Source organism: Mobula hypostoma, chromosome 12, assembly GCF_963921235.1.
Source record: "Mobula hypostoma chromosome 12, sMobHyp1.1, whole genome shotgun sequence".
Lineage (NCBI taxonomy): Eukaryota > Metazoa > Chordata > Chondrichthyes > Myliobatiformes > Myliobatidae > Mobula > Mobula hypostoma.
The window spans coordinates 103,310,456-103,326,426 of NC_086108.1; the positions used below are offsets into that span (position 1 = coordinate 103,310,456).

Here is a 15,971-nt window from a genome sequence, read left to right on the forward strand (position 1 = left end):
CAGGAGCACATTCTGGGCCATTGCTGCTTCCAGTGTTGTCAGAGTCAAAGTCGAGTTTATTGTCACATTTACAAGTATATGTAGGCACAGGTGCAATGAAACAATTTCTTGCCACAGCATTCACGGAAAAAAATACACATAATTTTTACAGGAAAGGACACAATCAGAACAAAAGAACAGTCCATTGTAGTGCAAAGTGATCAAAATGGTTATTGTAGCATGCATGGCCACTAAGTGGTGAGGGAGTGATTAGGATTTTGCTCTTGGTTCAAGAACTAAATGGTTGAAGGGAGGTAGCTGCTCTCGAACCTTCTGGCGTAGGATTTCAGGCTTCTAGACCTCCTGCCCAATGGTAGCTGTGAGAAGATGGCATGGCCCAGATGGTGGTCATCTTTGATGATAGATATTGCCCTTTTGGGGCAGCAGCTCCTATAGATACTACCGATAGTAGAGACAGATACGCCCGGGATGTATTGGGCTGAGTGCTACATGCTTCAGCTTTCTGTGTTCCTGCTCATTCAAATCGCCACACCAGTCCACAATGTATTCACCACAGCTACTTCGGAAACATTTGTAAGAGTAGTTGGTGACAAGCCAAACCTCCTTAACCTTCTAAGAAAGTAAAGAGTGGATGGTAATCAGGAGTTTTTCTTGTCCATTTCGATGTGATGCCATGAGACTTCATAGGGTTTGAAATCAATGTTGGGAGGAGCAAGGGCTGCTTCCTCTCACCTTTATACCACGGTCCTGCCAGTGTAGCAGAGCAGCATGGTACAGTGATGTAGTTAGTGAAGCTGCTGTCTCATGCTTCAGTGACCCGGGATTGGTATCAATCTAGGCTTCACCGATGATGACAAGTGAAGAAGCTGGATGAGGATGTAAACTCCAGGCCTCAAATGTCGAACTTACCAATGACAGAAACGCATGGTTATGTACAATGGAGACACAAGGCTCTGTGTTACTCAGTAAGTCCCAGGGATGGTCCCTTTATGTAACAAGGAGTGGTCGCCAGTCTGGATTGAACCGGGGTAGTTATGGCAAAACTCGGTATCTATTACCTTGGGTCTACCAGGAGAGACGTAAACCAGGTGGACCCTCGTGCAGATGATACCAGAGACCTTCACTAGAGGATTGGTTTGTAGGGAACTCGAGAATCACCACACGCAGGGTAAGTAAACAAGAATGAGGAAAACCGAAGAAAACAGAGAGAGCTTAAATAGAGAACAAAACAAAGCACGAGTGCACTGTGCCTAAAATGAGACCCAGATCAACTAATGATCAGGGGAGGAGGAGCATCAGAGCCTGAGGATTCTGGCACCCCTGGTGATCAGTCCAATGCGCGTCAGTTTTATATATGCAACTGGGTATGAAATCCCGTCACTCCTGGTAATAAAGTTAAGTTGAAAAATGTTGAATCTTCATTAAGCAATCTGTAATGGAGAGCAATTAAAGTAGAAAGGAGTCATCAACAATTAGACAACTGACCTTTTGAGAAGTCAGCGTAGTCTCATGCCAGTCCATGACTCAGAAAACTTTAAGAAAATGGAAAGCGACATCGTACAGATTACAATGGAACAGTTAAGCAAGTGTCTTGACGTTCATTAGTGTTGGTGTTACCAGAAAAAGGTTTCTTATAACTATCACAGCTTCTCATCAAAGCAGTCAGGGCAATGCTAGCTTTGATGTGGTTTTGTTTCAAATGGAGTCTGAAGATCCCACAGATTTGTTGAAAGACAATTGGAATCTTGAGTGACACATCCCCCTTCCCCCTCAACCAATTACAACAAAGCAGACCTTGTTTCCCGCTTAAAACAACAGATGATCACATGGTGCCACTGGTGGAGCTGCTGCCAGATGGAGGAAGGAAATCTGGGATCAGTCCTAGCCCTGGGTGCTGACTGTGTGGAGTTTGCCAGTTCTTATTCTGATTGCAATTATTTCCCTGGGTGCTCTGTTTTCCTCCCATGTCCAAAGTCATGTGAGTTTATCAGTTGAACAGCCAAAGTAAATTCCCTCATATAGATTATAGAACAGTACAGGCCCTTCGGCCCACAATGTTGTGCTGACCTTTTAACCTACCCGAAGATCAATCTAACCCTTCCCTCCTACATAGTCCAGAAGCCTCCATTTTTCTTACATCGATGTGCCCATGTTCAGGGGCTTATTCTCTGTGGTAGTGTTGTATGTTCTATGCGCCTATCTAAGATTGTCTTAAATGTCCTTAATGTATCTGCCTCTACCACCACTTCTAGTAGTATGTTCCAAATGCCCATCACTTTCGGTGCAAAAACCTACTTCTGACATCCCCCATTAACCTTCCTCCACTTACCTTAAAAGGATGTCCTCCGGTATTGTCCATTGCCACCCTGGGGAAGAAGACGCTGGCTATCCACTCAATCTATGCCTCTTATCGACTTGTACACCTCGATCAAGTCTCGTCCTCTTTTGCTTCAAAGAGAAAAGCTCTCGCTGACCTGCACAATCCTCATAAGACATGCTCTGTAATCCTGGTAAACCTCTGCACTGTTGAGTGTTTCTCCGCTAAGTCTTGCAAAAACACGATACCACTGAGTGGATCTTTATCACACACCTTTATTACTTGCAAGGGGAAAGCTCACCTCCATTCCCATCAGGGTGGTAGGAGACCTCCAATACACCATTTACAAAGCATTCTTTTTATACATAAAATTAGACAAGATTACTATTTCCAGTGATCTCAGTCCTTCCGATACATTTGTTGTAGTCTGCCATCTGCTTTTGACCCATCTCTGCTACTTCTTATTTTTGCACAGTGTTCATTTCAATGGGTGCTGGCAGTCACATATTCCTTTAGTAGCCACGTACATATATTGCAACATATTAGCTTAGCACTCTGGGATTTTCTACTCCATTTTGTCACATCAGGTGCTTAAAAAATAAATACAAAGTTCAATACAAATTTCCACAGCACCCTCTCTAAAGCTTCCACATCCTTCCTATAATGACATAATCAGGAATGCAAGTGTGGACTAACCAGAGTTTTATAGACTTGTAACACTGGATAGCTGAATTTGGGAGAAATAGATGGAATGAACACAGAGTATAGAAATTTACTGCACATTACAGGCCCTTCAGCCCACAATGTTGTGCTGACCATGTAACCTACTCTAGAAGCTGCCTAGAATCTCCCTAGCGCATAACCCTCTATTTTTCTAAGCTACCTAGCTAAGAGTCTCTTAAAAGACCCTATTGTATCTGCTTCCACCACCGTCACCGGCAGCCCATTCCGCACACCCACCACTCTCTGTATGAAAATCTTACCCCTGACATCCCCTCAGTACGTATTTCCAAGCACCTTAAAACTATGCCCCCTCGTGTTAGCCATTTCAGCCCTGGGAAAAAGCCTCTGGCTATCCACACGATCAATGCCTCTCATCATCTGATACACCTCTATCAGGTCACCTCTCATCCTCCGTCACTCCAAGGAGAAAAGACCAAGTTCACTCAACCTATTCTCATAAGGTACACCCTCCAATCTAGACAATATCCTTGTAAGTCTCCTCTGCACTGTCTCTACAGTGTTCACATTCTTGCTGACTAAATTAAAATATAGGAGAACAGATTTTATTTTAAAATATTTTATTTAGAGATATAGCAGAGAACTGGCCCTCTGGCCCAACGAGGTGTACCACCCAGGAACCCACCTACTTAACACTTACCTCATTACAGGACAATTTACAATGGCCAATTAACCGCCTAACTGGTATGTCATTGGACTATGGGAAGGAACACGCTCACGGTTCATGGGGAGAACATACAAACTTTTTACAGATGGTGCCGGAATTGAGCTCTGAACTCTGGAACACGGTGAACCGTAATAGCGTTGTGCTAACCACTACGCTGCTGTGTATCCTAATTGCAGCAGACAATGATGGGGAGTGGGATTGTTATTTGATGGCCAGCACTCAATAGGCTGAATGGAAGAATATGAAACAAAGGATTAGTGTAAATAGATGGTTGATGCTCGGCATATACTCGATAGGCCAAAGAGCCTGTCGCCCGGTTGTACCTCTCTACGACTCTACGATTAAATCTGACAAATTGTAGATAGAATCTGTTTGAACGTTGGTCGGTAATTTTTAAACATGGTATCTGGAACACAATTACTTGGCATTTGGATGCACATGAGTTAATTAATTTAACAGTGACTTGTAGAAGTCTTCTTGAATTTGATTAACTTGATTCAGCTCTTTGATAAAGAAGCTGAGAGATTAAACAAGAACAATCCAGCCCTAATGTTGTATTTGGACCTTCAAATCACGTTTGAGAAAAAAGGCTATGCAGCAGAATTTGTTAAGGATATTAAAGTCTATAAGATGAATCATTTGACTGGTTATAAATCTGGCTGATGGAAAATAGATCAACATAATCAATTCTGCAGGTGCTGGAAATCCAAAGTAACATACACACAAAATGCTGGAGGAAATCAGCAGGTCAGGCAGAATCAAAAGAGAGGAAGAAGCAGTCAATGTTTTGGGCCGAGACCCTTCATCAGTACTGGAAAATAGATTGTATCAGTCATCATTTTCAGACTGGACTAAGTGAATAGGATAGCGTTTTACTGAGGATTTGGTATGGGGCCACTGAAGTCCAATATGGATCAGTCATCTGGGGCTGGGTGTATAAGACATCATTTCAGAATACGTAGGTGTACAAAGTTCAGCCTTTATCAATGAATAGGATAGCAAAGGTCTGCAGATGGGCTGGTGAACTGGGTAGTCATAGGGCAGTGATATTTAGTACTGAAGTGATACATTTTCATCAGAAGAGAAGAGGCAACTAAATGGGAGACACAAGAGGCAGCAGATGCTGGAATCTGGAGCAACACACAGTGTCACAAAGTCCTGGAGGAACTCAGCGTGTCAAACAAGTCTGTGAGCGAAAAGGAACTGTTGACATTTTAGCTGGCAGTCCTTCATCAAGACCGAGAAACTGACTGCATTAAAAAGCACAATTTTACCGAGTGTCCCCTGGCCATGACCATCTGACTGATGGACGACCGTGGACATGATCGAGCTCCCATAATATTAAATTCAGAATATGTACGTACATATACACACAGTGGCCACGTTATTAGGTAGACCAGCATACCTGCTCATTAATGCAAATGGCTAATCAGCCAATCATGAACCAACACAATGAAGTTCAATGGTTCAATAACTCCATTTAATATCGATGTATGCAGTACACAGCCTGAAATTCTTACTCTTTACAGACATCCACGAAGCAGAACACCCTAAAGAGTAAATGACAGAAAAATATTAGCACCCTTCCTCCCTCCCACGCACAAGCAGCAGCAAAGCATCAACCCTCCCCCTCCCCCCTCCCCATTTGCACCAACAGGAAGCATCAGCACCCCCCCACCCACCCACCTGCAAGCACTAGCAGCCCCCAAAGAGAACATCAATCTAGGTCCATCAAAAACTACAGTCCAAAACCCAGCACTTCGACATGACACAGGCTCCCTCTCTCACCAACAAGGGAGAAAGCGGTGCCACCCCTTCCACAGCAAGACGGGAGACCAAAAGCTTGCTGTTTCAATGTTACAATCTGCAGCGCCACTTTCACCTTGAGTTTCTCCGACCTGCGAAACAGCACCAAACTTTCCCCACCCCAGTGAGAGAGAGAGAGTGCGGAGGCCTCCGACAGCCGCACCTACGGCCCCAATGTTCCGATCTGCTGCGACACTGGCAAGGAATCAGTAATCGTGAGGGCCATGCAGGGCCGCACTCTGAAGGTGCATGTAGTCCAGGCTGTTCCTGGAGATATCAAAAGACAGCCGGTCGGGGAGCAGGAACCCACTGTCGTGAAGAATCACAATTTGAGTGCAGCTGTAGATCACGGAGTCCGACAGAGCCCCAGCCACTTTGAAAAAGAGGGAAAAGAGACATTAAAGAGGGGAATTTAAGCTGTTTCACCCTCTAGCGCCATCTTAGCTCCTCCTTAATCAGCACCTGCTTGATATCCAGATCAGTAATGCCTGAGGAAGATGGTAAGCTTGAAAACGTACCACCAGACACAAGGACAGCTTCCATTCCACGATTAGGCTCAGTGGCCCTTTATTAGGTACACCTAATGGCCTGCTCATTAATGCAAATATCTAATCAGCCAATCATTTGTCAGTAATTCATTGCATAAAAGCATGCAGACATGGTCACGAGGATCAGTCGTTGTTCAGACCACACATCAGAGTGGGGAAGCAATATGTTCTAAGTGACCTTGACCGTGCCAGACGGGTGGTTTAAGTATCTCAGAAGCTGGTGATCTCCTGGGCTTTTCCGCCACAGCAGTCTCAAGAGTTTACAGAGAATGGTGCAAAAAACTGAAAAAACATCCAGTGAGTGTCAGTTCTGTGGGCAAAAACACCTTGTTAATAAGAGCGGTCAGAGGAGAATGGTCAGGCTGGTTCAAGCTGACAGGAAGGTGGCAGTTACTGAAATAAACACTCATTACAACAGTGGTGTGCAGAAGAGCATCTCTGAACGCATAACACGGCGATAGCAGCAGCAGTACTACACAAATGCTGGAGGAACTCAAGGTCGGGCAGCATCCGTGGAAAGGTCTGTCGACGTTTCGGGCCAGAACCCTTCGTCAGGACTCAGGGTTCCGGCCCGAAACATCGACAGACCTTTTCCACGGATGCTGCCCGACCTGCTGAATTCCTCCAGCGTGTTGTGAGTGCTGCTTTGACCCCAGCATCTGCAGATTATTTTGTGTCTACGATAGCAGCAGCAGACTATGATTTTGACAAATTTCTATAGATGTGTGGTGGAGAGTATATTGACTGACTGCATCACAGCTGGGTACAAATGGAAAATCCTGCAAAAAGTAATGGATATGGCCCAAGCCCTCACGGGTAAAGCCCTCCCAGCCACTGAACACACTTACATGAAGTGTTGTAGCAGGAAAGCTGTATCCATCTTCAGCCAACCCCACCACCCAGGACATGCTGGCTTCTCGCTGCTGCCATCAGGAAGAAAGTACAGGAGCCTCAGATCTTACACCACCAAGTTCAGGAACAGCTAGTACCCCTCAACCATCAGGCTCTTGAACCAAAGGAGATAGCTTCACTCAGCTTTAGTTGCCCCATCTTTGAAAGGTTCCCGTAACCAAAGGACTCACTTTCAGAGAATCTTCATCTCATATTCTCAATATTTATTGCTTATTTATTTAAAACTATTATTCCTTCTTTTTGTATTTGCACAGTTTGTTATCTTCTGCACTCTGGTTGAACAGTCTTTTATTGATTCTGTTATGGGTTATTATTTTATAGATTTATTAATTGTGCCAACAAGAAAATGAATCTGTGTTGTATATAGTAACATATACGTGCTTTGATAATAGAAGTTACTTTGAACACACACTCAGTGGCTGCTTGATTAATAATAATGATAAAAGAATGAAGTGGCCACTGAGTGTACATATATTGTTCCTGTGAGTGGCAGAACTAATTTCCTCTCTCTCTCTATCCACTTGGAGTGATTGTTCTTTCTTATCAGCCTTGTGTGATTCTGATGCCATTCATTAGAACCCTGAGGAGGTGTGATTACTAGAGGAAGTGATTTTTGTGTGTCTTCCAACTTAGGGACAAAATTGACTTATGGATATTTGTAAAAAAACAGAACCAATTTGTTAGCCGGAGGTGGCCTATATTAAAGTGGGTCGAGGAACAGAAGATGATGATGATGTTTTCTATTTTTGGGACTATGCAATTAGTGTGCCAGTTGATTGCCACATTTCCCACACTGCAGCAGATTCTAACTTCAAAAGTACTTTGGAACTACATCAAAAATGACCTGCTGAGAGAGCTCCAGCATTTTCTGCTTTTCTTTTGAATTCCAGCATCTGCAGTATCTTCCTTTTTCAGTCAGTGGCCTTTTATCTTTTTAATTTAAAGGGAAAGGTTGAGTAGGATAGAGCTTTGTTCCCTAGAGCATAAGAGAATGAGGGGAGATTTGATATACCCATACAAAATTTTGAGGAGTATAAATCAGGTTAATGCAAGCAGACTTTTTCCACTGTTGTTGGGTGAGGCTGCAACTAGAGGTCATGGGTTAAGAGTGAAAGGTGAAATGTTTAATGCCAACATGAGGGGGAACCTGCTCACGCAGATAGTGGTGAGAGTGTGGAATGAGCTGTCAGCGCAAGTAGTGCATACAAGCTCGATTTCAATGTTCAGGAGAAGTGTGGATGGGAGGGCTATGGTCCGGGTGCAAGCCAAGGTGATTAGTCAGAATAATAGTTAGGCACAGACTAGAAAGGCCGAAGGACCAGTTTCTGCGCTGTAATATTCTATCTCTGTGTGACCCAATTTCCACAATGAAATACATCAACATCTTGAAATGCATACCTTTGAAGGCAGTACAAGCAGAAAAGGGTGTCAAGAAGATTAAGATCCACAGTCACACGGCACAAAAGGAAAGTTGGAAGTAAATTTATTATCAAAGCACGTACATATCACCTATACAACCGTGAGATTCGTTTTCCTGTGAGCAATAGGATCAATGAAAGACTGCACCCAACAGGATGCACAGGCAACGAATGTGCAGAAGATAAACCATGCAAATTCAAAAGGAAAGGGGAAATAAAAGAATAATAGTAATAAATAAATAAGCAATAAATACTGAGAACATGAAATGAAAAGTCCTTGAAAGAGAGTCCATAGGCTGTGGGAATAGTGCAGTGATGGGGCAAGTGAAGTTGAATGAAGTTATCCTCTTTGCTTCAAGAGGTTGATGGTTGAGGGGTAATAACTAGTTATGTTTTTCCTGAGGCTCCTGTACCTCCTTCCTGATGGCAGCAGCGGGAAGAGAGCATGGCCTGGGTGGTGGGAGTCTTTGATGACTGTTGCTGCCTTCCTGTGACAATGCTCTATGTAGATGAGTTCAGTAGTGGGGAGGGCTTTATCTGTGATGGACTGGGCCGTATCCACTACTTTTTGTAGGCTTTTCTATACAAGAGCATTGGTGTTTTCATACCAGGCCTTGATGGAACAAGATAAAATACTCTCCACTTCACAACTGTAGAAGTTTGCCAAAGTTTTAGATGACAAGCCAAATCTTCGCAAACTTCCTCTAACTCTGTACTTTCTTCCGAATTGCCTTAAGTGCTGGATTGAGAAATTTAAATCTGCTGACTCTCCCCACCCCGATCCTCCAATGAGGACGGGCTCATGGACGTCTGGTTTTCCCTCCTGAAGTCAATTACCAGCTCTGGGGTCTTGCTGACATTGAGTAAGAGGTTGTTGTGACACCACCCAGTCACATTTTCAGTCTCTCTCCTATATGCTGATTCGTCACCACTTTGACTTGGCCAGTGACAGTGGTGTCGTCAGCAAACCAGAATATGGAATCGGAGCTGTACTCGGCCGCACAGTCATAAAGTGAGTAGAGCCTGTTGGGCACCTGAGATTGTGGAGGAGATGTTGCTGCCAATTCGAACAGACCGGGGTTGGCAAGCGAAGAAATCGAGGATCCATTTGCACAAGGAGGTATTTAGGCCAAGGTCTTGGTGGTTATTGATTAGTTCTGAGGAGATGATAGTACTGAATGCCAAGCTGTAGTCAAGACATTTAAGCAGAACGTTTACAAACCATGGTGCAAACACGATTGATCAGAATCAACACTGGGATGGGGAAATTCAGTTATTTGGTGAGACGTGAGAATCTGAGTTTGTTCTGAAAAAGCTGAGGAGTCGTTCAGCAGTACAGTAGAGTGGGATATAGAGAAGGCTGAGGAGTCCTGGGGCAGTACGGTAGAGTGGGAGTTAGATAAACCTGAGGGGTCCTGGGGCAGTACGGTACAGTGGGAATTAGAAAAAGCTGAGGAGTCCTGGGGTAGGACGGTAGAGTGGGAGTTAGAAAAAACTGAGGAGTCCTGGGGCAGTATGGTAGAGTGGGAGTTAGATAAACCTGAGGGGTCCTGGGGCAGTACGGTACAGTGGGAATTAGAAAAAGCTGAGGAGTCCTGGGGTAGGACGGTAGAGTGGGAGTTAGAAAAAACTGAGGAGTCCTGGGGCAGTATGGTAGAGTGGGAGTCAGTGAAAGCTGAGGAGTCCTGGGGTAGGACGGTAGAGTGGGAGTCAGTGAAACCTGAGGAGTCCTGGGGTAGGACGGTAGAATGGGAGTTACTCAGCAGATCAGGCAGCATCTATGGAAATGAATAAACGGTCGACGCTTCTCTTCTTCAGGACTGAGAAGGAAGGGGGAAAATGCCAGAATAAAAAAGGGTGGGGGGAGGGGAAGAAGGCTAGCTGGAAGGTGATTGTTGATAGGTGGGTGGGAAAGGTAAAGGGCTGGAGAAGAAGGAATATGATAGGAGAGGAAAGTGGAATATAGGAGAAAGGGAAGGAGGAGGGGACCCAGGGGAAAGTAATAGGCAGGTAAAAAAGAGGTAAATCGTCAGAGTTGTGGGGGCGGGGGAATTTTTTACCAGAAGGAAAAATCAATATTCATACCATCAGGCTGGAGGTTACTCAGAATGTGTAGCCACCAACCTGATGGTGTTGTTCCTCCACCCTGAGGGTGGGCTCATCTTGGTACAAGAGAAGGCCGGGGATGAACAGTCGGAACAGGAATGGGAATCGAAATTAAAATGTTTGGCTTGTGGCGGATGCAACTGTGGTTCTCAACGAAGTGGTAACTGGAGGTCATGGTCCAACAGTGAAAGGTGAAATGTTTAAGGGGACATGAAGGGGAACTTCTTCACTCAGTGAGTGATGAGAGTGCAGAACGAGTGCCAGTGGAAGTGGTGGTTGCAGGTTCAATTTCAAAGATTCAAAATACATTTATTATCGAAGTATGTAGGCAGTACACAACCCTGAGATTCATCTTCCCACAGACAGACATGAATTTCAAAATTTAAGAGAAGTTTGGATAGATGACATGGATGGGAGGGTTATGAAGGGTTATGGGACTAGGTGGAACAATGGTTCAGCATGGACTAGATGGGCCAAAAGGACTGTTTCTGTGCTGTAGTGCTTATGCCTCTGTAAGCTTATGCTAGCAAGATAGTTCTCATAAACCTGATACTAATTTCTCCATTAAGCTGGGTAATTCTACACACAAGTGAGTACAACATCATTACTACAGTTAGACACCTCTAATCTGGAAATCTTTAAAGATGAATGAAGGCACAGCAGAGTTACGCCTGGCTGATCCACTTTGTGAGCTCGACTTGACTCAGTGCTGTTTTTGTTTCTATGGGATGGCTGTGTAAGACCATCGAGTCTGACCCACCAATCAATCATGCCCGATTCTTTACAACCCCATTCTTGCCCAATTCTCCCTGCAACCTTTAACAATCAAGAACCTATCAATCTTTGCCTTATATCCACCCAATGACCTGGCCTCCACAGCCATCTGTGGCAATAAATTCCACAGAATCACCGCCCTCTGGCTAATTCCTCCTTATTTCTGTTCCAAAGGGACATCTTTCTATTCCGAGGCTGTGCCCTCAGATCCTAGACTCTCCTACTAATGGAAACACCCTCTCCACATCCACTCTATCTGGGCCTTTTCATATTTCTTCCCCTTCTCCCCACCTGTTATGTATAGATCCAGAGACATCAAATGCTATTTATTTATTTGTTGGAACTCTGACACCCCCAGCTGTAACAGCACCGTGCTAACGGCTGTCCACTACACTAACCCTTTCTTTCCCGAGAACCTCCTCTGGAGCCTCTCCAGGGCCAATGCATACAACAGCCAACTTGTATACATATGCTCGAAGAACCATAATGGTTCAAGTAGGGAAATTAATTGGTGTTTATTGTGCCATTACAAACCACAATCAGAATCAGGTTTATTTTCTCTGACATATGTCAGAGAATTGTTGTTTTGTGGCAGCAGTACAGTACAATATATAAAAAGATTACTGTAAGTTACAATAAGAAATAGAAACAAAATAAATAAGTCGTAAAAAAAGAGAACAAATAGTGGGGTAGTGTTCATGGGTTCATTGTCCATTTAGAAATCTGATTGTGGCGGATTAGATTATTTAGATTAGATTAAATTAGATTATGAGGACACGCAGTCCTCTTTTATTGTCATTTAGTAATGCATGCATTAAGAAATTATACAATTTGTTCCTCCAGAATCATATCATAGAAACACAAGACAAACCAAGACTTAAAAAACTACAAAAAACACATATTTATAACATATAGTTACAACAGTGCAAAGCAATACCGTAACTTGATGAAGAACAGACCATGGCACAGTAAAAAAAAGTCTCAAAGTCTCTCGAAAGTCCCATCATCTCACGCAGACAGTTGAAGGGAGAAACTCTCCCTGCCATGAGCTTCCAGCGCCGCAAACTTGCCGATGCAGCATCCTGGTAGCACCAACCTCGGTCCGACTTCGAGTCCGTCTGAAAACTTTGAGCCTCCGACCAGCCCTCCGACATCAAGCACCGAGCACCATCTCTGCTGAGCGCTTCGACCCCAGCCCCGGCAACAAGCAATAGGCAAAGCCGAGGATTTGGGGCCTTCCCCTCCGGAGATTCTCGATCGCACAGTAGCAGCGGCAGTGAAGCGGGCATTTCAGAAGTTTCTCCAGATGTTCCTCCATGCTTTTCACGTCCGTCTCCATCGAATCAGGATTGTGCACGGCCCCTATTTAACAAATACGATATCAATTCGGAGCGGCCGTGCGCGCTGCGTCGCGCCACCATCTTCTCCTCCCCTCCCCAGAAGAAGCTGTTCCTAAAACATTAAGTGTGTGTCTTCAGACTTCTTGTACCTCTTCATTGGTGGTAGTATTGAGAAGAGTGCATGTCCTTTGTGGTGAGAGTCCTTCATGATAGATGCCGCCTTGTGTTTTGAAGATGCCCTTGTTGGTGGGGAGGGTTATGCCTATGATGGAGCTGGTTGAGTCTACAAACCTCTGCAGCTTTTTCAGATCTTGTCCATACCAGACAGTGAGGCAACCAGTCAGAATGTGCTCCACGGCACATCTGTAGAAATTTGCTAGGGTACCACACTGTTGAATTGTTGAATGAAACATGTGGATTTTCTTACTCATTGAGTGGGTATGTACTTCACAAGATGAGCCAGCAGTTAATTGCTCAACCCTAGTTGCTCTGAGAGGATGGTGGTGAGCCGCCATCTTGAGCCACTGCAGTTCTTGGGGCGATTGTATACAGTCTGATTGTCTCATGCTCACCACTGAGCCACTGCAGTTCTTGGGGTGTATATGTACAGTCTGATTGTCTCATGGTCACCATTGCTATAAAAATGCTACCAGTGCTTCATATTCCCAGATCAAGCCAATAAATAACTTAATCGCTATGTTACTGTAACCACAATGCAACCTTCTACATTGCTTTACAGAGTAATACAGCACGGACATCATTTTCACACAGAGCTTGGCGGGTTTATGAAACGATTTGCCGGGGGAGTGGTAGAAACAGGTACATTTAAAAGACATGAACAGAAAAGTAAACAAACAGAAGAGGTTTGGAGACTATTCACCAAATTCAGGCAGCGGAGACTAGCTCAGACAGACATTTTGGTTGGCATGGACGAGTGGTATCCAAAGTGTTCTATACGAAGGGCCTGAGGTGTTGTTGAGGATCCCTACCACCCAGTCCACAATCATTTTGACCCACTACAGTCAGGACGGAGGTACAGGAGCATCAGGACTAGGACTGCCAGACAAGGTAACACCTTCTTCCCTTCGTCTGTGAGACTAATGAATACCCTACTACCATCAAGGTCTTGTCACTAAGACTGCAAGCTGTTTAAAGTTCAAAGAAAATTTATTATCAAAGTACTTATATGTCACTGTATACAAACCTGAGATTCATTTTCTTGCGGGCATGCTCTATAAATCCATAGAATAATAACCATAACAGAATCAATGAAAAACACACCAACTTGGGTGTTTAACCAATGTGCAGAAGACAACAAACTGTTTGATATATACCTGTGCATTTCACATACATTGTGAATTATATTTCATTAACTTATTTTGAAATACTTTTGTTTTCTGTGCTGTGTGTGATATGCGTATTGTGAATGCACCGTAGTCTGGAGGAATGTTGTTCTGTTTGGCCGTATAGATGCACAGTCAGATGACAGTGAACTTGAACTTAAGGACTTGTCTTTGTATTGTATAATCAATGACTCTAATTTAACTCACAACATAAGGTTTCTGAATATGGAATTGAACTCTGAGTAATTAATGTCGGACATGGGACACCGCTGATCACTGCCTTCCAATTTCTACCCAGCTGGACGCAGGCAGAGATGAAGAGGAGGTGTTTTATGATTTATCAGTTGCAGTGGATAACAGGCTGTTCCCCACCAAGGACCCGGTGGCAGGTAGGTTGACAGACCTGGGTATTACTCGTGTTCACGCTGCTTAAAAGAGGGAGAGGAGGAGGAGGCAGACAGGGAAGGACATGTGACATTGTTTGACAGTATGCTGACCCTGAGTCTAAAATAACAATCCTCGATCACAAGGTAAGACTTTAACAATTCAGTGAAGGTTCACACACAAAATGCTGCAGGTACTCAGCAGGTCAGGAAGCGTCTATGGAGAGGAATAAGGAATCAGTGTTGCAGGACTGGAAAGGAATGGGGGGAAAGCTAGAATAAGTAGACTGGGGGAGGAGAAGGTGATAGGTGAGACCATGTGAGGGGGAATGAAGTGAGAAGCTGGGAGGTGATAGGTGGAAAAGGTAAAGGGCTGAAGAAGAAGGAATCTGATAGGAGAGGAGAGTGGACCGTGGGAGAAGGGGAAGGAGGAAGGGCACTAGAGGGAGGTAATGAGTAGGTAAGGAGAAGAGAAGCGTTAAGAGGGAAATCAGGATGGAGAACAGAAGAAGAGAGAAGGGGGAGGGGATGGGTGGAGGAGAGAGAGGTTCACAGTTTTCTGTGGCATACCCAAGTCCTCCAGCTCTGAGATGGGAGCTCTTTCTGGTCAAGGTTTAAGTTTTAGAAGAAGTAGACCTGCACTTGTACAGCAGCAGCTAGATATCAGAGAAGGATCACGGCTGGAAGTCTGTGAGAACAGGAGAGATATGAATAAGATTGAAAGATTGCAAAAATAATTTACACAGATGTTGGCTGGACTTGAGGACCTGAATAAAAGGGAAAGGTTCAATAGGTTACGATTTTATTTCCTAGACCACAGGAGAATGAGGGGAGATTTGATCAAGGTATATAAAATTGTGAGGGGTACATATAGGGTAAATCCAAGCAGACTTTTTCCACTGAGGTTGGGTGAGGCTAGAACTAGAGGTCATGGGTTAAGAGTGAAAGGTGAAATGTTTAAGGGGAGGCCAAGTGATCAGAATCAGAATCATGTTTAATATCACTGGTATATGTCATGAAATTTGTTAACTTTATGGCAGCAGTACAATGATAAATAGATATAGAGACGTATATTTAAAGCATATTCTTGTTTACTGAGGGCATCAAAGGTGACAGGGAGAAGGCAGAAGAATGGGATTGACAGGGATAATAAATCAGCCTGATGGAATGGTGGAGCAGACTCGATGGGCCAAATGGCCTAATTCTGCTCCCTTGTCTTATAGCCTAAGTATAAAAAATTACTGAATTGCATACTTCATGGTGCTACTACATGATATTTGCATGTTTCACTGAAAGTAAAACACAAACTAAGACTCTCGTCACTTGAGGTTACATAATTTAATAAAGTCTAAGGACTCTTATGCCTGAGAATCTGTTGGTTCATCACTACATTATGGAAAATTATTACGATATGTTAACCATTTTTACAGATGGTTCAAAACATATTTTAACTGGGAATGTTGGTGTGACTGTTCTTGTGCCTGAATTACAAGTAACAACAGAGAAACTTCTTACTAACCATTTATCAGTATATACAGCAGAATTGATGGCCATCATTTTGGGCTTACAGTGGGTGGAGGAAATTTGTCCTTGCAAAGTTGTAATTTGTTCAGATT

At 43.9% G+C, this 15,971-nt stretch overlaps 1 protein-coding gene across 1 annotated transcript in view; it reads left to right on the forward strand.

The window, feature by feature from the left end:
- Positions 1–15,971, forward strand: part of ak5 (adenylate kinase 5) — a 76,252-nt gene that overhangs the window by 33,150 nt on the left and 27,131 nt on the right. Inside the window, exon 7 of the mRNA XM_063065056.1 lies at positions 14,271–14,361. Within this exon, the coding sequence (XP_062921126.1) occupies positions 14,271–14,361 (91 nt within the window). The remainder of the gene's footprint in view (positions 1–14,270; positions 14,362–15,971) is intronic.